General features: G+C 38.4%; 2 protein-coding genes across 2 annotated transcripts in view; both read left to right on the plus strand.

The window, feature by feature from the left end:
* The window catches only part of LOC109674750 (uncharacterized), a 42,363-nt gene extending 34,959 nt beyond the window's left edge, over positions 1-7,404 (plus strand). Inside the window, exons 3-5 of the mRNA XM_074053905.1 lie at positions 4,371-4,497; positions 4,705-4,759; positions 5,387-7,404. Of these exons, the coding sequence (XP_073910006.1) occupies positions 4,371-4,497; positions 4,705-4,759; positions 5,387-7,265 (2,061 nt within the window). The 3' untranslated portion in view covers positions 7,266-7,404. The remainder of the gene's footprint in view (positions 1-4,370; positions 4,498-4,704; positions 4,760-5,386) is intronic.
* LOC109680403 (uncharacterized) overlaps positions 1-24,963 on the plus strand; it is a 451,924-nt gene that overhangs the window by 34,889 nt on the left and 392,072 nt on the right. The window lies entirely within an intron of this gene.

Here is a 24,963-nt window from a genome sequence, read left to right on the forward strand (position 1 = left end):
TGTGTGGATCGGCAAAGATGAGCAGGAATCTGTCATCCTGTCCCATACCTCTGAGTAACCTGACCCATCATGGAGCCCTTGATTCTCTCCCCAGATGATGAGATGGTAGGAGGTAGTAGCTTCCCTTCAGCTGAATATGTGATCCTTGGTGTTATCTGCTCCTTCCAAACTTCTCAGGGTAAAATTGATGGTCCTGAATTATGAAAAAATGTGGAAGCAGTGTCTTGAATGCACAACGTGATCCCAGACATGTGCTACTTAGGGTTCTAGTAAAGCCCGAAATTTACAGAGAGCTTACGTTGCACAATTCACTGCAGTGGTGGTGCACTTGCAATTGAGTTTTGAATGGGAGGGTTGAGGTTAGAAACTTATCAAAGGTTTATGAACATAATTGATGTTCTCCTTGGCTGGTGTCTAGATGGCATTTTCAAAACTGAAATGAAGATTGAGGCAAAACACGAACTTGGGGTTTCAGTGGCAGGACAACCCCAAGAACAGAGTATGCTGTTGCTTCAAGGCAAGGCAAAGAAGGGCTGTTTTTTCAAGAGTAGTAAAGTTGAGCAAAATGTTATAAAATGAACTTGAGAGGTTATAGGTAAAAGAGGGGCCCAAATTATCTCCTGGACCAGAAATCCTTAGCCATGAGACTGTGTTTCCTGTGACAATGAAGGACGGGTTGATACAGTGGTTCGGCCTGAGAGTGAGCCAGAGACTGACCTGAAATAGTAGAGAATTTCATTAGGATAGTGTGTATAGTAGGGTAGTTTTTCGCTGATCAAGTAAGATGATGAATTTGAGGTGGAACATGGAAGGACCTTGTGGGCATGTAATTATAATGGGAACATGACTGAAAGTGGTATGGTAGTCTTAACGACTAGTGTTACCGAGATTACTTTGCTTGGTTAAGTTTTCACTTGTTTGCATTTTCATTCATAGAATTTGTCTAGTCACAATGTAATTTGTGACAATTGTGGAACTTGTGATGGACCTTGTGAAAGTCAGAGACCTTTAGGATCTCCAGCTGAAAGAAAGGAGTTATTCACTTGAGGTTATTTTTTTTTGGGTGACATATTTTAAAAAACTGTGTTTGCTCTTCATCCCAGGTTCTGGCACAGAATTACTAAAACTCTTAGAATATCCTGAACAATCGGCTCAGCTTTTTTTGTTATCCTTTGACCCTTTAAGTGGTGTCTGAATATATGCTAGTGAGGTGATACATGGCACCATCCCAGATGAACAGGATAACCTCAAACCATGATCCTACTGACTTCAGCCTCCTAGGTAGTTAACACTTGGATTTGTTTTGTTCATTAGATTTTTGTTTGCATCATTTTGTATAGTTTCTTTTTTGCAGTGCTTGTAATAGAACCTATGGCCTTGCTCATGCTGAGAAATTGACCTACCACCATGCTATTCATTTGTTTTCTCAAGGATTCACTTATTTTAACATTTCAGTGTTTTTGGTGCAGTGCAAATACTTCATGAGCTCCCATCTCCAAAAATATCCAAAGCAAAACGACTGGAAGTGTAGCTCAAGTGATAGAGAATCTGGTTTGCAAAACTAAAGCCATGAATTCAAAACCTATCAAACCAAAAAATTAAAAAGGAGAAAAATGGAGAACATGATGATAGATAATTCAATATGCTTATTAGCCAGCTGGATGCAAGTGTTACAGAATTCATTAATCAACTACCAATAATAACATTTTTAATGAACACAATGAATTTTTCCAAGAGAGTAATGTAAAAGTATAGAACAGAATAAAGTCTGATTTCCCTGAGAAGGTGTGTTGCCAGTGTGAAGTTGCATAGTACTTGAAGTCAGGTGAGCCACAGGTAAATGCTGGTGGGTGTTCTTTCCTTTTTAAAGGTATAACTGTGGCTGTTAGGGGACCATTTTCTTTTTGACATTGATGTGTCTACTTATTCTGGATTTACATTTCTCTATCAACACATGAAGAATATCTGTGATGGTCAGTCAAAGATAACTACATTTTGGTAGTATCTTAGATACTGAGTTTTTGCATTTGACATTTTTTTTAGTAGAAACTTCAAGGGACTGAATTGAGATGTTCTGTCTGAGAATTATAAGTGTAGAAGCCTAGAGTTTTCTCACTAGGATATGGTAGTAAAAGGACACATGCATGCACACAAGGTATCTAGATACCCTGGTAGATGTGAATGAAAAGGGTCTGTACACACATTACTACACTAGATAGATACCACCTTAATCCTTTCCCTACCTTTTCTGTCTTGTCCATTAAACAGTGTTCTATTTTTGACCATTTGGAATTAGAAAAGTATTAGACCTATTCCATACTGAAGCCTTCTGGGTGCTGTCTTTGAGTGAATTTCACACACTCAATTACATGTGATATTGAATTACACTATTTTCACTTTTGTTACAGTGGTCATTGTTTTGGGGTCTTTTCTATATGTATTGTACAGAATGTGAAACATAGTTCTGATTACCATTCATAATATGACCTGTGGGTATTAGAAACAATTTGAGGACTCTGTTAATTAATTAATTAGAATTAAACAAATGTTAGTGCAGATTGCATCTTTTGCCAGTCCATTCAAGCATTATACTTTTCTTCTCTTTTTGTAATTTCAACACTTATTTTACTCAGCTAATTCCTAAATCTGGGACATAGATTTTGATTCATACATGGTGTCTTATGTTGAAAACACATGTGCATTTTTCAATCACGTTCTCATTCATTATTGTATGCAGTACAATAATCCTTATGTTTTGCTTTCATTGCAGATTTTTATCCTCATTTTTTGTCTCTTGCCACTCTAGTATATTAACATTCCAAATTCATTTTGTTTGTTTCTTGGGTAGTGAGTTTCCAAATACTCTTCCTTTTGTGTCACTTTTACACACAGACTTGAACTAAAGATGCATACCAGGATCTCACTGAACATAAGCTTAGGTTTGCAACTGCTGGGATGACAGGCATGTGACACCATGACTTCAAAAGTATTTACATTTTTTCTTCCTATTTCCCATGCAAATGGATCATTATCCATGACATTGGGGAATACAATGTGTGTTTTCAATGAGAAACTGGGTTGCAGATTTTGTGCTCTTAGCCACCATTGTATGATGTGTCTTCTGTCAGGAATCAATTTTCTCTTACTTTGAAGTCAAGGGAAGACTGGTTACTTTTCCTCTGAGGCCTATTTGTTAATCTTTGTTAAAGTACAGTGTCCTTGATAATGTAGTTTGAACATTGTTTACTAATTATACACAATAGGGCACTGTTATTTCCCTTGCTCTCTCCCATTGTTCTTCATTATTCTTCCTTTATTGACAGTGGTTCTTGCTATGTAGATCACTTCAATTTTTAACTTGTGGTCCTTCTGGTGGAATTACAAAATTGGCCTCCACATGTAGTTCAAATGATCACTTTCTCATTCCAATTATTTTTAATTGCTATTTGCAATCTGTGACACTGATTACATTTTTTAAAGTAGTTTTGTTCATGAGTTTTAAGGTATATTTTAGAAATTGTAAAATTGTATACAGCTAGGTGAAATCATTCTATTTCTAGGGACACATGCTACATGTTTTCTTTCTACATTATGTTTTTACTTGCTACAGCAAAAACTGTAAGTATGTGACTGATCCTTCATGAGTCTTATTTAGCTTTAAATTTGGGTTGGTTTGTTCTAAGCCAGGTAGAAGCTTCCAAATGTTCTCTCTTGATACAGTCACCAAGGAGGTGCTCAATTCCCAAAATAAAATAAAATTGTTTTGGAAAGAGATATTAAATACTATTTGTCATACCAACTTCCTATTCATGACCATGAGTGAGTGCACTGTGGGTTTTCTTACTACAGACTCCGTATGATGAACCTTGCAGAAATGTGCAAATAATCATAAATAGTATATACACAATAGGATATTATTGGAATAAATTGCTTCAGGACACTCTTCCCCCTTTTACACTATATATTTGGTTTGGTGAGCTTTATCCCTTTAGCAGTTCTGCAATGCCAGTAGACATTAATCTTTTTCTCATTGTAGTAAAAACATTATTCCTGCAGTCTATTTGCACCTGATGTTACTCCAATGGGAACTAAGAAGAAGGAATTTATTAGTAGATTGCTACAGTCTCAGTTTATAACATGTACTTTTTGTGACCATATTCTGCTTTGAATTTAGCAGTTAGGTCCAGTGATATGTCAGAATTACTATGAAGTGCTTGTGAGTATAGATGGAGAATGAGAGTGTGATAAAAATAAAATGCATTGAATATGTGGAGACCACATTAGCTTGTGAATTTGTTTCACGGAGATTGTCTATTTCCCCTGCTGTGACACTCACAGTTCTTCTCAAAAATGTGTATTTGACCTCCTAGGAGCCCCTGACCTTTGAGGATGTTGCCGTGAGCTTCACCCTGGAAGAATGGTGCTGTTTGGATCCTTCCCAAAAGAAGCTCTACAGAGAAGTGATGCTAGAAACCTATAGAAACCTGTCCTACATAGGTAAATATGGCATCATTACCTTAATCAAAGTGTGCACTACTGTTGTGACTCATTGGTGTTGTTGCCTCATGGGGTGTTTAGAAGGGGACAGTAATGGTTCATTCATATTCATGATCATATATATCATGAAAATAGCCAAAGTCTCAAATTTTTCTTTCATATCGATTAAATACTAATGATTTCTCTTTGTCTATGTCTTACAAACAGAAGAAGAAAATGAAAACATTGAAAAGGACTTCAGGAATCCCAGAAGAAATATGAGGTGATTTGTACTCACAACCAAAATAGTGAACATCAGATGTGGCATTGAAAAGAAGTGTGAAAGCCAAGAAAATAGGACTATAACTTATACTTATAAATTACTTAAATCAGTGAAAAATAAGTTAAACATCTACGAACAGAAAATTCAAAATCTGATATGTGCCATTTTTCATAATGTTTTTCCAAAGAAGTCACAAAAGACACTGTCCTGTTGCTCAATATACAAAAATAATCCCACTCTGTGCAAAAACTAATTTAACTGTATTGTATCAAATTCCATCACAATGGGATTATTACGTGCTTTGGTATAGACTGGCACATTTTTCAACCTTTGTCCTCATGTTCATTCTTTTATTTTGCAATCCAACATGCTTTTGGTCCAAGGCACCTCAATAAGCTCTTTAAGTGTTTGAATGTAGGAAAATTCATTCATTGTTGTTAAACACCTAACATGGAAATAGTATGATGGAAACACATTGTGAACACCACTGTTTGGTAATAGCTGTTCTCAGGCCCTGCTGCAGAACATGTTGTACATTTGTGTTCATAAATCCTCACATTAACAAACACCATAACTTCTAATACATCATTAATAGTATAACAATGGTAATCTTTGTCTGTTTTACAGAAATGAAATGTTAGAGTTACTGCGTGAACGTAAACAATGTATTAAGTGTGCAGAATCCTTTCAACAGACTCCAGAGAACATTGTAAACAAGGGTACTCGGCTTAGAACAGCACCATGTAAAAGCAGTATATGTGATGCTTATGGGAAAACGTTTACTGATGGCTTGGCTCTTCTAATCCATGAAAGGTTACACAATGTAGTGAAAACTCATGGATGGAAACAACTTGGAAAAGTCTTCACTCCATGTGGTACCTTTCACTTTCATGAAACTTCTCACATTAGTGAGAAACCCTATGGATGTACACAATGTGGGAAAGCCTGCACTCCTTCCAGTAACCTTCATATTAATGAAGGAATTCACATTGGAGAAAAACCTTATGAATGTAAGCACTTTGGGAAAGTCTTTAGTCAAGCCAACGGCCTTCAGAGATGTGAAAGAACTCACACTGGAGAGAAACCCTATGGATTTAAGCAATGTGGGAAAGCCTACACTGATTCAAGTGCCCTTCGATACCATGAAAGAACTCACACTGGAAAGAAACCACATGAATGTAAGCAATGTGGGAAAGCCTACACATTTTACAGTGCCCTTCGTAGTCATGAAAGAGCTCACACTGGAGAGAAACCCTATGGATGTAAGCAATGTGGGAAAGCCTACACATTTTCCCGTAATCTTCATGTTCATGACAGAACTCACACTGGAGAGAAATCCTATAAATGTAAGCAATGTGGGAAATGCTTTAATCAAGTCAATCACCTTCAAAGACATGAAAGAATTCACACTGGAGAAAAACCCTATGGATGTAAGCAATGTGGGAAAGCCTTCACTGATTCAACTGCCCTTCGATATCATGAAAGAACTCACACTGGAGAGAAACCCTATAAATGTAAGCAATGTGGTAAAGCCTACTTTTTTTCCAGTTCCCTTCGCAGTCATGAAAGAACTCACACTCGAGAGAAACCTTATGCATGTAACAAATGTGGGAAATTCTTCACTTGTGTGAGTAACCTTCAATATCATGAAATAACTCACGGTGGAGAAAAACCATATGAATGTAAACAATGTGGAAAAGGCTTTACTCATGCCTGTTATTTACGAATACATGAAAGAACTCACACTGGAGAGAAACCCTATGGATGTAAACAATGTGGGAAAGCCTACACATTTTCCAGTAATCTTCGTGTTCATGATAGAACTCACACTGGACAGAAACCCTATAAATGTAAGCAATGTGGGAAATCCTTTAATCAACTCAATCACCTTCAAAGACATGAAAGAATTCACACTGGAGAAAAACCCTATGGATGTAAGCAATGTGGGAAAGCCTTCGCTGATTCAAGTGCCCTTCGATATCATGAAAGAACTCACACTGGAGAGAAACCCTATAAATGTAAGCAATGTGGTAAAGCCTACTTTTTTTCCAGTTCCCTTCGCGGTCATGAAAGGACCCACACTGGAGAGAAACCTTATGCATGTAACAAATGTGGGAAATTCTTCACTTGTGTGAGTAACCTTCGATATCATGAAATAACTCATGGTGGAGAAAAACCATATGAATGTAAACAATGTGGAAAAGGCTTTACTCATGCCTGTTATTTACGAATACATGAAAGAAGTCACACTGGAGAGAAACCCTATGCATGTAAGCAATGTGGGAAAGCCTATACTGATTCAAGTGCCCTTCGATATCATGAAAGAACTCACACTGGAGAGAAACCCTATGCATGTAAGCAATGTGGTAAAGCCTACACTAATTCCAGTTCCCTTAAAAAACATGAAATTATTCACTCTGGAGAGAAACCTTATGGGTGTAAGCAGTGTGGGAAAGCCTACACTGATTCAAGTACTCTACGTATTCATGAAAGAACTCACACTTGAGAGAAATCCTATGGATGTAAGTAATGTAGGAAAGTATACAGTGATTCCAGTACCCCTTATATTCATGGAAGAACTCACATTGGAGAGAAACTATGAATAAGCAATGTGGGAAAGCCTTCACTCAATGCACTCACCATCAAGCACACAGAAGAACTCACACACAAGTGAAACCTTATAGATACATGCAGTGTGAGAATGTGTTCACTTATTTTGGTCACCTTTGAGCCCTGAAAGAACTCACACTGAAGACAAACCTTATGGGTGTAACCAATGTGGCTAAAGTGTTCACATGCTCTATTACCTTAAAAGACATAAATGTACTTAGACTAGAGAGAAAAGCCATGGATATGAATAATTTCCAGTGACATTATTCAGAGAAACTTTATAAATGTAAAGAATGAGCAAAAACCTACACTCTATCCAGTATTCGTCATACTCAACAAAACGCAAACAGGACAAGCCCAGTGGATGTAAGCAGTGTGGAAAGCCTTCCTTAGTTCTAGTACCCTTCATGCACCTGAAAGAACTCATCTTGTAAATAAACACTAGGTTCATATCAAATATAAAACGTTCACACATCCCAATTTCCTTGAACAACATGAATGAACTCAGAGACACTATTGCAGTTATCTTTGACATGAGACAGTTCACATTGTAGTACAATGATGTACACGGGTGTAATGTGGCTAAGTCTTCACACATTCCACTGCTCCCTCAAAACATACAAAAGTAAAATAGAGAATAATTGTATTTGGAAATCAATTAGAAAAGTCATCACTAATTTCCATGATCTCAAACATGAATGTCCTCACACTAGAGAGAAAATCCATAGGTGAAATATATATAGGAATATCTTCTCATTCCCATTACCAAAAAAATACAAGTAAGATATCACACTATAGTGATATGGATGAACTCAGAAACACTATCAATGTAAGTAAAGTGGGAATGTCTTCACCTTGCATTAATTGTTTTTGACATGAGACAGTTCACCTTGTAGCACAATGCTTTTCATGTGTGTAACGTAGTTAAGCATTCACACATTCCAGTGCTCCTTCAGAACATACAAAATTATATGATCAAATATGGTATGAAGAGAGAGCTTGATTCATGGCTAATGGCTGGCAGGGAAGGAACTCTACTTCCAAGCCTCCAGTCTATTTTCTCCTAGTTATTTCAGAGCAAGGGTCTGTGAACTGTTTGCACAGGCTGACCTCTAGCCATGATCCTCCTCTCTTACCCTCTCATGTACTAGAATTATAGGACCCAGCCACTGGCAATTGCCAAATACATTCTTGGAAATCTGTGGGATATGTATGTCTAAATTTTTTTCAAGAAACACTTTTTATGCTTCTTAATCTGTTGCCAGCCTATAAGGACAGTCGCATTAATAGACTTCCTTAATTGCTGGAAAGAGTTGGTGCACAGATGGTGTACCATATGAGCCACCCCAGCAAACTTTGTGTGTGTTTTAAGTATTTTTAAGATAAGGTCCCTCAAAGTGTTTTCCCAAGCAAGCTTCAAAACATAATGCTACTGATTGCTCTTCTTCACTATCTAAAATAAAGGTGTGAGCTCTTGGTGGCCCAGATCTGGGGATTTCCTTATTTGTCCACTGAATTCAAATGTCTTAAGGCATTTATTCTACCTAGTATACTTCATAAAGTGGATTTTGTTACATACTTTACACTGTGTGGCTGGAAGTAGAGAATTGTAAACATACCTGAGAATCAGGACAACTCAGAGTAAACACAGTCAGTTGTGCACACAAACCACCCCTTTCCTTTGGTAGGCAAACAGTAGAAATAAGACAGAAAGGTAACTTAATTAAAATGTTTTCAGAAACTATCAAGCGGAATATGGAGAAATGACAGCAAACAGCACATGTGGTTACACTTCTACACAAGATAAAGGGCATATAAGTGGAGTGATAAGGACATTTGATGCCACATCTGTGTAAAAGAATTCATCAAGAAAAGAAAATAGTTTTAAGAAGAGTTTTTTCATGGAAAGCACTGGGAATCTGAACACAGGGTAGTTGTACTGATCTGATAGTAGATTTGGGCAGGTTTGTGTAATGCAAGACAAAAAAAATCAAACACGCACCCATTAGCAAGAGGGTGGGAAGATTTAAGTAGGAATACTTCACTGGGTGTCTTGAGAACTCCAGCTTTAATTCTGGTCAGTACAGATGGGTATGGTCATTCCTGGAAAACTGGTCTGTGTGTGGTTAACTCTCATAGTGTGAGCTAGATGCTGGTGGTTCAAGCTTGCAATTCTAATTGTTAGAGTAAGGATTGGGCAGCCACCTTTGGATTGGGCCCTTCCTCATCACAGTTGGCTTACTGAAAACTCTACACCTGGCCCTAATGAATAACAAACATTCACCTTTAGTCAATTACTAGAAATTTCCCACCCAGCCTCATAGAAAGACCGCTTATCTCGGGAGTGGCAGAGGGCCTATGGAGTATATTTCCTGTCCATTGACCTTCCTGGGAGTTTGCCGTGAGTTTCCTTTCTTGGACTGTCTATATCTGTCCCTAATCTGCAAGTAGTTGTGGGCTACTCCTCTCTTACTGGGGTCTGCCTCTAGAGAATCCTCCCAATAAAGCATGTGCTGAGGTATTGATCCAACCCCGTGCTTCTTTTAATCTAGCATCTCTATCTGTGCTTACATTTTAGTCCAACATGCCTTTTTTCACCATTAACAGTAAGTAATCAGGAGGCAGAGATCAGAGTGATTACAGTTTGAAAGCCAGCCTAGATGATTCATTCCTGAGGCCACAAGTTCAAATCCAGTATACCAAAAAACCTTCATAACTTCTTCGTGTCAACAACATGTCTTAGTTGCTGGCTTGGAGGACAATTTCCTTGGCGATGGGGCTAAAGCTGAGTGTGCTGGTGTTTCAGGTCAGCAAGATTGCTGTATCATTGATATTGGCCCTCTAATCTACAGTGTCATTCCTTATCAACAGACAAGGCATGTTTCTCAGCCATCAGGTTACTAAATCCTTCATTAGTCCTCATCAGAGACTGCTTTCCAATACAGGCTCATCCATCAGACAGCAGACATAATTCCGTCCTCGTTGCTAGCCAATGAAATAGAAGATGAGTCTACTCTCATTTTTGATCTGTAACTGAATATGTGCCTTTTTACAATGGTTTTCCAGCAAACTTTTAGAGGGATTAAATGGTTTTTGTACATATTACTTTGGTATACTGCTCTCCTGTCCCAAAGTACCTGTCTGCTAGAGCTGCTGTAAAACATGGGCCCACTTTGTAGGGAGATAAGTTTTGTTAAACTCCAAAAGTCAAGAATCCTGCAAATTTCAAATTTGGAAGCTAGTTTGCAAAATTTTAAGATGAACAATTTGAAAATAATGCACATGAATTTTTATACCTTGGAGCATTCTCTTACATCATCTTATAATACTTTAGGGCAGCAACTCTATCTTCTTATATACCCACTTGTCATGTACATGTGAAACTTGTACTGTCCATTTTTTTAAGCTGAGTGTGTAAATATTTTACAAGCCATAGACAAGCCAGAGAATCCTGTGGAAATGAGGAGAAAGGCTAATTTGTGCTGTTACTTGAAATTATTAATTCCTTAAAATCAGTTATGATATAAATGAGTTGGGTATAAATTTGGTGACATAGGAATGGGTTATATGTTTCCTTTTATTTATTAGGAATATATTTTCAACTTAAGTATACTTAACTCAGTACTTTGACTTGATTAACATTAGAGGAAAAAGGTGCACATTGAAACAATACATCTCAAACTCAATTCAAGTGTATAGCACGATTAACAGGTCTACAAGGATTGACAAGTTCAAACAGTGTAAAAAGTGTTCAGAGACATTAAAGAAATAATACTCATTGTTAAAGCATATATAATAGTTCTTTCGAAGTGTAAAATATGGCCAGTTCATGGTTCCAGTGAGAATATCAAGGTAGCAATTTACCTGGCATTAGTCCCAAATTTTACAAATGAAATAAAATACACCTGACTTTTAGTTGAACTTGGATCTTTCCAGATAATGTGAAGTAATATTTAGCTCTGTAAATCGTGTCCATTCTGAAAGTGCATCCCTTGCTGCTTTCCTTTTTCTACAGCAAATACAAAACCTTAATTTTCATTTCTAAAAATCGACAGGCCTTCAGACCCACTTTCTTAAGGCCACCTTACCTTAACATTCATTCCTATAAAACAACTGAGAACAGTAACAGCTATATGTGTGTGGAGGATGGGAAATACATCTTCATTCCACTCCAAGAGCAACCATGTATGAAAGTGGATTTCTCTTTCTAAAGGTTGTGGCATTAAGGAGCTACTTGGAAATTCATAAATTTAGTGACAGCACTAAGAATGAGAGGACAGTTTGTGGATTCAATTCCTGATTACTTTCATCTTTTAGGAAACCCAGAACTCAGAGAAAAGGGAGAGAAGGTGCGATGTACTTTGATGCCCCTTCCCCACACAAATTTCATAGATAAGCATAGAGGATCCAATGAATACCCTTCATCACCTCACAGTTGGGGAGTGTCAGGTTTTGGTGTGGATCTTTCCAGAGGGTACTGTGGGCCAGGACAAAGTCACCTCAGGTACAACATAGGATAGTAAAATTTTCCTGACTCCCCTGCAGGATTCATGGCACCAAGCACAGAGTGGCATCAAATGTTCGATCCGTTCACACATGGATAAGATCACTGTGGCCCTCTGCGCAACTAAAGATTCTGGCCATGTATGTCTACTATGCCTGTGTAAGATCACTTCTTTAAAACCTCTTAGCTTTAGTAAGTTCTTGAGGTCTGGCTGAAGTGACACTATCAGGATTGTGAAGCTTTCCCCTCTTATCTCCAAATACCCTTCTATATTCTTTCTACTTCTTGATTTCTTGACTTTGTAACTTGTATTTTTAAAATGACTTTAATAAGAATTTTAAATGTAAATAAAATTTTTTCCAATTACCCTTATATTTTTACTATACAGACCCATGAAGAAAGGTAATTTTAAACTGTTTATCTGTAAGTTACTTTAAGACACTTGTTAATATATCTAGCTATAAAAGAATTGAATGTGAATTAAACTCATTACAAAGTGAAACAAATTGTTACTATCCACAAAAAATGCCTGTGTTTTACTTAGATCTTATTGACATAAAACTTTGAAAAACTATTTTTCTTTGAAGTAGCAGTAGAAGAAGTAGTGGAGAGGAGAAAAGAAATCTTTCATTTCTTGGCATTAACCCAATAATAAGAATCATCCTAAAGATGTACAAACATACATATGCAGGAGTTTTAAATTAGCCATTTCATAAGTATCAATTTAAGCATGCACAGAGTTCAAGAACATGTAAAAATTAACTAGGTGTCTCCAAGTAAAATGATCACTTATTTAAAAAATTTTAGGAGCAGCTGGAGATGTTTCCCATGTTATTTTAGGACTCATTTTGTGCAGCTTGATATCTAAAGCAAGAGTCAATTGTAGGAATGTGTTTTGAATCAGTTTCCTTCTCCAATAAGATGCCATAGCTATCAGATTTTGTATCTAATAAGTTAATCACAAGAGAAAATTCACCCAATGACACACTATGCAATTACATTAATTCTGAGTACACTCAAAGATATTGAAGGCTTTGCATTTACTGCTTGAGGGTTTTGGGTTTTTTAATACTAATAATAGTTTACCTTGGGCTACAGTACATTTGTTATTAGGGTGTAGAGCTGGTATCCCATATACTTGCCTGGACAAAGATATAGAATATGCAGATCCACCATTTTAGTTCACAGTAACATTTTTTTAATTAGAATTTGTATGACAGGCTGAAAAAAGGGCGGACTCATCTCCATTGAAACTGGTGATAGAAATCATGGGAAATGTACAGTGGATTAACTCCTGAAAAGTTAATTTTAGGTAAGGGGCCTTGAGAAAAAAACTCCAAGTGCCTTATTGCATCCATAGCAGAACTCAGGAAGGTTGTACTTTTGCCTTTTAGGTAATGCCATAACCTAGGAAACATTTTAATTTAAACACATGGTGTAATTTTAGACATAGAATTGAAATTCTGTCATCTTTGGTCTTTCCAGAATGTGTGCAAGTGAGGCTGAGGGTGTGGGTCCATAATCCCGACCATATTGCACCTTGGCCAAGAGAATGAATGAGCCAGCCCAGGGTCACTACCTGCAGCAACCTTGATATGGCCTGTTCCCTCAACTGGTCCTGACATATCTGCAATTGAAAACAGCCTTTCTCAAAAGCAAGTATTAAAGGAGGAAAACCGTTAAAGTGTTCAGGTACATTTAGAGGCTTAGTGTTAGGTGGAAGATCAGGAGGTCTGGACGGAAATGTAGCCATCGCCCAGATGTCATTTAGATTTGCAATTGATTTTATGTCTGCAGTTCTGGGACCATGTGTCACTGAGGAGGCTGAGAGAACTGACAGTGTGACTTGACCTGGATATTTCTTTCCATTTCTTTTTTGTCCATTTCTTTCTCTGTTGTCCTCACCCAGATGGCTAGTCTGGGAGAGGAGACATGCAGGCTATAGAGTACAAGGGGTAAAAGGAAATGTCCATCATGGCTAAGAAAGATTTAAAGAGAAGAGTTTCAAAGTTAAACATTTTTTATGTCTTGTGAGATGAAGGAAGACGAAAGGATGACGTAAAGATGGTTTTCAATGGAAGACAAACATGGGGAGGGGGAGTATTTTTGTTTAGGAGAAGAACAGAAAAAGGGAGAGACTGGAGCAGAGATGAACAGAGAACTGGATATCAGGAAACCTCCAGTCATGTTCCATAGCATTGATAGTTTTTGAGATTGTGATGAATTTGGAAATAGAAAGGGGCCTGTTTGGGCCAATGGTCATTTTTTTAATATTGGGGTGAAATCATTTTACAGTACAAAATTAGCCATTTTGGTTTAATGGTCTTTATGTACTCAAGTCTGAAGGTTTTGAGGAGCCATGACTATGGAATGCCCTAAGGACTTTGGATGATTTTGACCCATTTTTTGTGGATTGGAAATAGAGGGTCAGAATTTGAGACAAGTCCAGTGGGTTCAATGGTCCAATTTTGAGACAATTTTATGGGACTTAAGGTCCAAAACCAGGACAAATCCTGTGGGACCCAGACTGAGATCGAGAAGTGGTGGGTAATCCCTTCGTGGCCCTAATTGCTTGGATAGACATATTAGACCCTCTGGTGTTGAAAACAGACACATGAGAGACAAAGAAAATTCTGAAAATGCAATTTCTTTTGATCTAAGAATGCAAGTATGTGTTCACTCCATCTGAGCAGAGATGTGTGCACAAAATGGCCAACAGTGGCTTCTCCTTACATCCCTGGCACAGTTGTACCTGCTGCTTACCTTTGATTTGTCCAAGTCACAAGTTCACAATCTTTCTCAATTGGCGAAAAGGCTTGAGGATAGTTTAGGTACACAGTTTGGTGAGCAATCTTTGTGGCCAATGAAACTGTACAAGAATCTGGAAGAAGAGAAAGGAACCCTTTAAACAATGCAAGTCACATAAGATGGTGACTTGAGGAATTTTAAGTAATTTAAGAGAGTGACATATGATTTGATAGACAAGATCATTTTTCTTACAATTTCCCCCCTGTCTTAATTTAAATATAATTAACTACTGCAATTAAGAACCGCAGCTGGCTAAGTGTCTCAAATGGTATAATGCTTGCCTACTAATCACAAGGGTTTTTGTTCATCCCAGTGTACCAACAAAAGCAAATGAATAAGTAAATAAATTAAATAAATAAATAATGGATTTCAGTATGACTGTAGAAACACAGCTTAGTACACAATCCATCATTTTCTAAATTTATTGTTGGAAATAAAGACCCTCTGTTGTTGAAACAAACACATGAGAGACAAACTCTTGAAAAGGCTATTTTTTTGATCAAGGAATGCAAGTATGTGTTCACTCCACCTGAGCAGAGATGTGTGCACAAAATGGCTGACAGTGGCTTCTCCTTACAGCCCTGGCACAGTTGTACCTGCCACTTACCTGGGATTTCTCCAGGTCACAAGTTCACAGTCTTTCTCAATTGGGTAAAAGGTTTGAGGATAGGTTAGGGTACATGATTTGGTGGGCAATCTTTGTGGGCAGTGCAGCTGTACAAGAATCTGGAAGCAGAAAAAGGAACCCTTTAAACAATGCAAGTCACTTAAGATGATGACCTAAGGAATTTTAAGTAATCTAAGAGGAAGATATATGATTTGATAGACAAGATCATTTTTCCCCCCTGTCTTAATTTTCCCTGTCTTTTAATTCAAGTTCATTTAGGAGCTCTCACATTCCTGTGTTAATGATAGTTACAAATTATTCGGATAGGGTAGTGGTGATTTTTTGGTGAGGGCTGTCTCAATTAACCACTGCATTAGTCCTCAGCCACAAGGCATTTTGCAAATTAAAATTCTGGACACTATGACTAAGGAGTTTAAGAAGGAGGTCATCCAACCCTTTCATCTCCCAAATCATTTTTCCATTAAGTCAGTGAAGGGACCATTTATACCGGAAATTTCAGCTGTTGTTTGGATAAGGTTGTTAATCCCTGTATGGCCTTAGTAACTGTTCAAGTGGGGACTGTATTATTTGATATATACGTGCCACATGAAACTCCAATCATTATGCAAACTCCTCCCTTCTCAGCCAATATCAAGTCTAATGCTAGCCACTTCTCCTAAGCCATCTGACTAGTCAGTCCCAATTGTTCTGCTATTCTTTTGATAGTGTCCCTGATACAGATAGCGAACAGTTTTGGTTATAATGTAGCAGGGAAGAGGGCCAGAAGAGAAAAAGAGAAGCTATGTTATGATGATGCAGGGGGTAGGGATGGCAAAGCAGAGATAACACTTAAAGTACTCAAATGTGAAGAAGGTCACATAGCACTGGGGAAAACAAGTAGCCAATAAAGTCACATGCAACTATCTATGGGTTTAATTTTGCTTTTTGCTTCTGTTACCGGCTTGCCAAGATATATAAGGTGAGACCTCTTTGTTCTCGGAGCACAGCCTTTGAACACGAGTCCACTGGGTCTGCTAGCACAATAAAATGTTCCTACTAAACTGACTCAGTGTCCCATATAGCTTGTGATTCCCGCAATAATAAATATAATTAATCCAATCAACATTTTATTTATGGTGGAACACCGAAAGAGTTCTGATTCAAATCTTGCTGAAATTTAATTTCTGGGACACATCCCCAGAGTTCTGAGTAACACGAGAAGTGATCACCTTTCTAGTAGAGTTCCAGGACCAAATACCAGTCTCCAGCCATAACCCTTAGCAGGCCAGGCCTCCTAACTGGTACCTACCCAGCTCAGCTCGGGGATTCATTATTGTTAAGCAGAACCTCCTCTTCAGAGTGGAACCTGCTTCTTGTGATAGGTAATGGGTTCCAGAATATTCCTAGAAAATTCCACACTCACATTCCCAAGGGGACAGCCTATGATTTCAGAGAAGTGGTTCAGAGGCCAGGCCAGGTGAGGACTCACTGTGCCAGGAGGAAAGGCCTGGCTTTGGTATCTTGTGTGGTTTCTGATTTTAGACACCTAGACTCATCATAACCTACTTGGAGAAATCCAGGCAAAGCAAAGTAATATATCAAGGAACTTTAATATAAGCGAGGGAGGAAATCACAAGGATCCGTGTAACCTCTACCAGAAAAGTAGAGGATCAGCAAGCAGGACAGGTGACTGGAGTTTCAGTTTCAAGGAATTTTGAGGGGGACAGTATTAGGCTTTCAACTCAGGGTGTAACTATTGCTCTACCTTTTGAGCCATTATGCCAGCAGTTTTGTCTGTAGGATATTTTCTAATTAGGGTCCACAAACTGACTGCAGTCCTCCTGATCTCTGCCTCTTGAGTAGCTAGGATTAGTTACCTGATCAAGTCACTGTAGACTAGCACACCCTTTTAAATCCCTGATAAACTATGAGAGAGGAAATGTTTGGGCAGTTACTGAAGGCCAGAGGGAAATGAAGAAGGATTAGGGTTGTGCCTCTAGGTAGGGTCACATTTCAGTTGATTGTGTGAACATTCTGAGCATATTTGCAATTGAATGGAACTTTGAAATTTTTTTCCAGCTAGGCATCGGTGACTCCAGCTTTAATTTAAGCTACTTAAAAGCAAGAGTCAGGAAGATTGAGGTTGGAAGCCCAGCAAATTGTTCATGAGACTCTATCTTGAAAAACACCCATTACAAAAAAAAAGGACTAAAAGAGTGGCTGAAGTGGAAGAATAACTGCAATCAGGGGCAGACCCTCAGTTGAAACCACAGTGCTGCCCCCCAAAATAAAACAAAACATAAATCAATCAAACCACTACTAGTGATAAATAATACAGTAGTAATATCCATGCATCTGACTATACTAACTCATAATTGACTGTGATTAACCCTGACTTCTTTTCTATAATAAAAATGAGCCTGAAACCAACACTTCCCACTATCCCATTCATAACCTCAGACATTCCTGCACATTCCTTTCAAATGCCAATTTTTTGCTTCAAAAATCATGTGGAGTAATTAGTGAAAATAATTTTACAATGACTGGTAAGTAGTTTTAAAGTGAATTTTGATAAATCTCAGCCTATTTCAGAAAAACACATTTTAGTGTCACAATAGACCAAGATGAACCAAGCACTGGTGACACAGGCTTGTAATCCTAGGTACTTGAGAGACTGAGATAACGAGTGTTCCATTCAAGACTAGCCTATGTACATAGTTTGCAAGATTTCATCTTGAAAATAACCAGTGGAAAATGGACTGAATATGTGGTTCTAGCTGTTCAGCACCTTCTTTGCTAGTGCCTCTGAGTTCATACCCCAGTCCCCAAAATAAAGCAAGCAAAGAAACAATTCCAGTGTAATCACAGGAGAAAACTTGAGTTTTGCCAATCTTCATGTCTGTCTTATCCCAATTTCTTTCTCCTCCTCTTTTCTCCTCTTGAAGAATACAAATCCTCTTTGCCTTGAGATTCCTGTATACTTTACTTTTGGTGTTTCCCCATAGAGTAATATTCTTGATGTCATGTTCTAAATTTATTAGCTTTTCATCATAAGATGATGTCTAGAAACAATATTTGCACAATTACCAGTTAAGTAAGGAAGCGCAAAAATTGCGCCTTCCACTCCAAAGCCAGCACATGCACATGTGGATCTGAATTTCCGATGAGTCTGGCAATGGGTGGGATACATGGAAATTCAGGGATTTACTGGCAGTGCTGAGAAGCATTGGCTTGAAAGGACAGGACATAGAATTTAGTTCATGCTTCCCTTGAACGTTAAGGACTCAAAAGGAAACCAAGTTCCAGGAAAGAGAAAGGCAATATGCGGACACTGCAGCACTGCCTCCTCCTGGTACAAAGTCCATAAATAGCAGGTAATGTCCCATGACACAGCACCATCACCTCAGAGTCAGAGAGACAAGGGTTTGCATTCACAGCAGCCCTGGAAGGGTGGCAGGCTGAAATGAAGTTGCCCAATGTGGACAAAAGACAGCCGGGCATCACCACACTGCAGTCAGTAGGGGACCTAAAGCCCCAACAGTGGCATCAGGTCCCACACTGTCAGCTGTAGCTGACAGGGGCTTGGGTAGCACCAGTCTAGCAATCTGTTGTAAAGGCCTCTACTCCATATCTACAGAAGCCCAGCCACAGTCTCACAGTTTCCTGCTTCTAATGTGTCCAGGTGACCTCCCTGCAGTACTGTAGCCAGTAGAAATCACATAGGTGCTCTAGCTGAGTAGCCTGAGAACTCTTGCAGCAGCAGAGAACAAATATGGTGAATGTGTGGTATGCAAAGTGGACTTGCTGTCATTTGTGCCCTCATGGGATGACTGGAGCATGTGATTAACCTCCTTCTCTGATTGGCTAAGGCATACAGGGCCACCCTCCCAATACTTGAGTGACAGGAAGGGGATCCTATATCTGACTGAGTGAATTCAAATGACAGAATGCCCTCAGTAGTCCTGCCAGATCCTTCCTCTTTCCATAGAGACCAGTCTCAGTTTCAGTGGGAGCACTAATTGCAGCAAAACTTGTCCTTGTCCTCCAGACAAGGCACTTCCTTTTTGTCATGGTCATTGAGATCTTGCATATTTCTGCTGAAACTGAGAAAACAGGTCTGCTCAGAGAACTTCAGACTGAATGTTCCATGTTGAAAAAACTCATGTCAGTTAAAGAGGAGATACACAGGAATGCTAGGATAAAGGAAGTCAATGTAGGTTTAATGCTCTACTCTAGATATCACAATGAAGCAGATGGCCAGGACTTTCTCAAACCTTATGTTTCAATCTAGCAATTTTCAGCCATGAAATTGAAACATGGAAAAACATGAAATGAAACTGTAATTTTCATGTAAGGCAAAATATTTTCATGGCAATTATATTTCATAAATGATTTAAGAGATATGAAAAGGAGGTATGGCTGAAGTAGTAGGGTGCCTGCTGCGCAAAAATAAAATAAAGCTCTGTCAAAGTGACATATGTTTAATAATTCTTCATCTAGCCACATTGGATGAAGAGTTTCTGAAAAATTTGGTGGTAGTCACATAAGTGGTTTTGTTTGGGCAAGGAGGAAATTTTAGTGATCATGGTGGCTTTGGTGTCACCCATTGTGGTGGTTAGTATAATGGGAGTAGGGATGGCCACATGAATTTGGTAATGAAGGATGCAATTTTAGCAGTGGTAAGACACTATGTCATATTTGGCAGTTATAAAAATAAATTTTCACAGTTTGGGCCCATGTATGGTAGAAAGTTAGAGGCAGAAACTCTGGCCCTAAGGGTGCTTGAGATCAATATTTTGGAAAATCAGGAAATCAAGGTGGCTATGGTGGTTCTAGATACAGCAGGCACTATGGCAGAGGCTGAATATTCTAATTATTGCCCAAACCAAATTTTAGCAGGATAGGAGAGCCAGAGAAGGAAGAGAGAAGCTACATTTTACTACAGATTCATGAGCTTATCCTGTAAAGGGTCTTCTAGCAGAACCCAACTGGAAGAAGATACACATGGTGTAGTTTCCTATTTCTTTTTCACCAACTGGGGATGAATTCAGGACACAATGCATGCTCAGTATGCACTTTACCACTTGAACCACAAAGCCAGTCCAGAAGACAAAGTATTTTAGGCAATACCCATACGAATGAAGAAAAACTGTAATTGTGACTTACTGTGTATCAGCTTCTTTAGTTTCTGTCCTTTGGAAAGTGTGAAGTGTTCCAATGAAGTTGGTTATATGAACTTTTACTGTGCACCCATGCTATCCATGGCTGCTATCCATCTCTCAACCCTCTTCTGGACTCTCATGGCTATCTTTGATTTCAGACATGTGCCAAAATTCCTGCCTCTCCATATTACAATGAAATGCACATGTATATCCATATATCTCCCCTGTCACATTTACATGCATGTAAGTACACATATGGAAAGGGCTTGGTACGAAATTCTGGGAATGCTATTTTATTGGGGGTGTGTGGAACTGGGATTTGAACTGAGAGTGTTATACTTGCTGGGCAGGTGTTCTTACCACCTGAGGCAGCCCTCCAGCCCTTGTTTTCTGATCAATGTTTTGAGGTAGGGACCTATGAACGAACAACTTGGCTGGTGCTGGCTTTGAAGCACACTCCGGATCTCTGGCTCTTGAGTACATAAGATTACAGAGATGAGGCACTGGGACTGGGATTTCTTTGTGTTTTGTGTCACAAAGACTGAGCTAGAGCTCAATAATTTTTTGTTGTGCTGTGGCTTGAACTATGGGGTTCATGCTTGCTAAGGAAGCACCATACAACTTGAGCCATATTGACAGATGGAGCTCACTATTTATTCCAGGCTGCCTTGTATTTCAATCTCCCTGCCTCAGCCTACAAATGCCTGATTACAGGAGGGCCCCACCATACCTGGCTTAACATTAGGGTTTCTGATCAACAAAACATATTCTGGGTAAAGTTAAGAGGTAGATGGAATATTGGAGAAACAAGTATGCACTGTCCAAACTGATATGACAATACTATCTACAAACTAAGAAACCAGTTACATTTACAATAGGCACCTGTCTGCAGAAACAAATATTTACATGATAGAGCAGATAATTTAGAAAAAGTTGCCTTGGCAAATGAAAGAAGAATGAAAAGAATGGAGGAATGAAGAAAGAATAAGTAGGAAGAAGGAAGAAAGAAAGAAAGCAAAGAAGAGATGAACAGCAGACACAATAACAGCAATTGAAGCCAGGCATGGAGGGACAAGACTTCAAGTCAGCACTTGGAAAGGATCAGTCATAAAGATCAAAATTGCCAAGTCAGAGCTGGTGTGAGTGACTAATGCCTGTCATCATAGCTAGTCAGTAGCTAGAGATCAGGAGGACTGAGGTTCAAAACCAGCCCAGCCAAATAGTTTTCAAGACACTATGTTGAAACTATCCAACACAACAATAGTCTGTTGAAGTGGATCAAGTGTTAGAGCCTGAGCTAGCATGCATGAGTCCTGAGTTCAAATCCCATTACCACCAAAACATGAAGTGTTCAAAGACAGTCTGGACTTCACAGGGATGCCATGTCCTAAATATATATGTATGTACAGTTGACAATATAGATCAGCCATACAGTGCTTCTAGCACACAAAACAATATGGATTATGGCCTAGTAAAAAGTAAGGTACATGATAGCATATTGTATGAGCAGGGTTACAGCAGCAATGGCAAAATACACCTACAACAAGTTTTCTCAATTTCAGCACTAGGAACATTAGGGGCTTGATGTTTAATTGTGGGAAATGTCCTGACCACTGCACAATGTGTAACAATGTCCTTAGTATTCATCCACTGGATGTCATTAAATCTACTGCCTGCTTCATGTCATGACAACAGAAAATCTCTCCATGCCACACACACATGTTCCCTAGGGATGAGAATCAGCTGGCAGAAAGAATTACATGGTAAAGTTCCAGAATACCAATTGTTAGGCCCTGAGTTCAAACCCCAGAACAACAACAACAAGAACAACTCCTACAATAATTTTAAAGGGATACATCACAGGCAATTGTGGTTCAGAGAAAGGTTAAGACAGCCTATAGGATGCAGACACATAATTTCCTCCTGATTAGCAAGACAGATTATTTGAAATACCTCAGATCAAAATTTTGTTTCTTGGGGAAATTGAGCACCACTTCTGTGATTGCAACATTTGGAAGCTTCACCTGTTTTCTTACAAACCAACACAAACATAAAATGAAATAACACTCATTACTGACAACTCAGATAAAATCAGCTGTTTTTATTAAGCATGTGAAATCACAATGAACGTAGGAGATTGTGGCACATGTCCTTACAAAGAAATCTATTTCAATATGTCATAATACCTTTGTGGATGAGTACAATTCTCTCATTCCCACAACAAACCTAAAATTAGCAAACCTCAAATAGTTACAAAGTATAGTAGGTGCAGTAAATGGCTAACAGCATTTAAAATCATTGGAAAATAAACTGATACCAAATGCTGGGTGCTAGTAACTCACTCCTGTTATCCTTGCTTCTCAGGAGGCAGAGATCAAGTAGCTCATGAGCCTGTATCAAACAGGTACTAGAGAAAAGGTTAGATAAAAAAGAATTAACCTAGAAAGTAACACCCACGCACAGGAAATCAATGTGAGTCAATGCCCTGTATAGCTATCCTTATCTCAACCAGCAAAACCCCTTGTTCCTTTCTATTATTGCTTATACTCGCTCTACAACAAAATTAGAAATAAGGGCAAAATAGTTTCTGCTGGGTTTTGGGGGGGGAGAGAGAGGGGGCGGAGTGGGCGGTAAGGGAGGGGGTGGGGGCAGGGGGAAGAAATGAACCAAGCCTTGTATGCACATATGAATAATAAAATAAATAAATAAATAAATAAATCTAACAAAGGAAGTAAAAAGCCTCTACAATGAAAACTAAACCCTTGAAGAAAGAAATCAAAGAAGACACCAGAAATTGGAAAGACCTCCCAGGTTTATAGATCAGCAGAATTAAATTGTGATGATGGTTATAAACTGAAAGCAATCTATAGATTCAGTGCAATATATTTCTTCACAGAAATAAAAAAATCAATCCTAAAATTCATATGGAGGCACAATACCTGGAATAGTCAAAGTGATCTTCAGCAAAAAGAGCAATGTTAGAGGTATCACAATATCTGACTTCAAAAAAAATTATAGGAAGAGGGGCTGGGGGCAGGGGAGAGAAATAGCACAAAAATGTGTGCACATATGAATAAATTAAAAAATAGAAAAAATTATACTACAGAGTTGTAGCAACAAAAACAGCATGGTACTTGTCCCCCCAAACAGACATGTAAACCAGTGAAATAGAAGATGTGGAAATAAACCCACACAGCTATGACCATCTAATTTTGACAACGGAGCCAAAAACATGGAAGAAAAATAGCATGTTCAGTCAACGGTGTTGGGAAAACTGGATATCCACGTGAAGATTGAAAGTAGACCCCGATCTCTCACCTTATACAAAAAATGAATTCAAAATGGGCCAAAGATTTTGATGTAAGATCTGAAACTGGAAACACAGGACAACATGGAGGAAACACTGGAACATACAGGCTTATGCAACAACTTTCTGAATAGGACTCCAATTGTTCAGGAAACAAGAGCAAGAATTGACAAATGGGATTGCATCAAATTAAAAAGCTTGTGCACATCAAAGGAAATAATTACTAAAATGAAAAGACATTTTACAGAATGGGAGAAATCTTTGCCAGCTAGTCATTGGACAAGGGAATAATGTTCAAAAAATGAAACACAAAACCAACACATAATCTAATTAATAAATGAGGAAATGCATTAGTCTCAAAAGAAGAAGCACAAATGACTAACAAATAGATGAAGAAATGTTCAATATCCTTAGTCATAAGGAAATGCAAATCAAACGACAGTGAAATTCTATTGCACTCCAGTCAGAATGGCTATCATCAAGAAAAGAAACAACAACAAATGTTGGTAAGGATGTGGGAAAGGAGGAACCCTTATAAACTGTTAGTGGAAATGAAAAGTACTATGGAGGTTCCTTAAAAAACCAAAAACAGTGCTATCCCACTCTGGACATCCAAAGGAATGTATATCTGCACACAACAGAGACACCTGCACACCCCTGCTTATTGCAGTACTATTCACAATAGCCAGGCTATGAAATGAGCAAAGGTGACCATCAACTGAGGAATGGATAAAGAAAATAGGGGCGATATATACCATGGAGTATTATCAACCATAAAAAACAAAATTATGTCATTTGTAGGAAAGTGAATGGCGCTAGAGATCATCGTATTAAATAGCATGACTCAGACTCAGAAAGACAAATATGGTGTGTTTACTCTCATACGTGGAATTTAGACCTAAAAAATCAAAACAAAAATAAGGACATGGATGTAAAAAGGGAAGTGTTTGGGGTGAGAGGAACCAATGGGAAGGGGAAGGTGAAAAGAGAGGGTGATAGGGGAGTGAGTATAATTAAAGTACCTTATATGCATGTATGAAAATAAAATAATGCAATACATTAAAAAAAATAAAAATAAAAAAATAAAAAAGGGCTACTGAAATGGATCAAGTTTGGAGTACCTGCCCAGGAAGCATAAGGCCTTGAGTGTAACTTCACTACCACCAATAAAAATATGTAAATAAGAAGAAGGTAATCCTTTGAACC

The sequence above is a fragment of the Castor canadensis genome, chromosome 14 (genome assembly GCF_047511655.1).
Source record: "Castor canadensis chromosome 14, mCasCan1.hap1v2, whole genome shotgun sequence".
NCBI classification, from domain to species: Eukaryota; Metazoa; Chordata; class Mammalia; order Rodentia; family Castoridae; genus Castor; species Castor canadensis.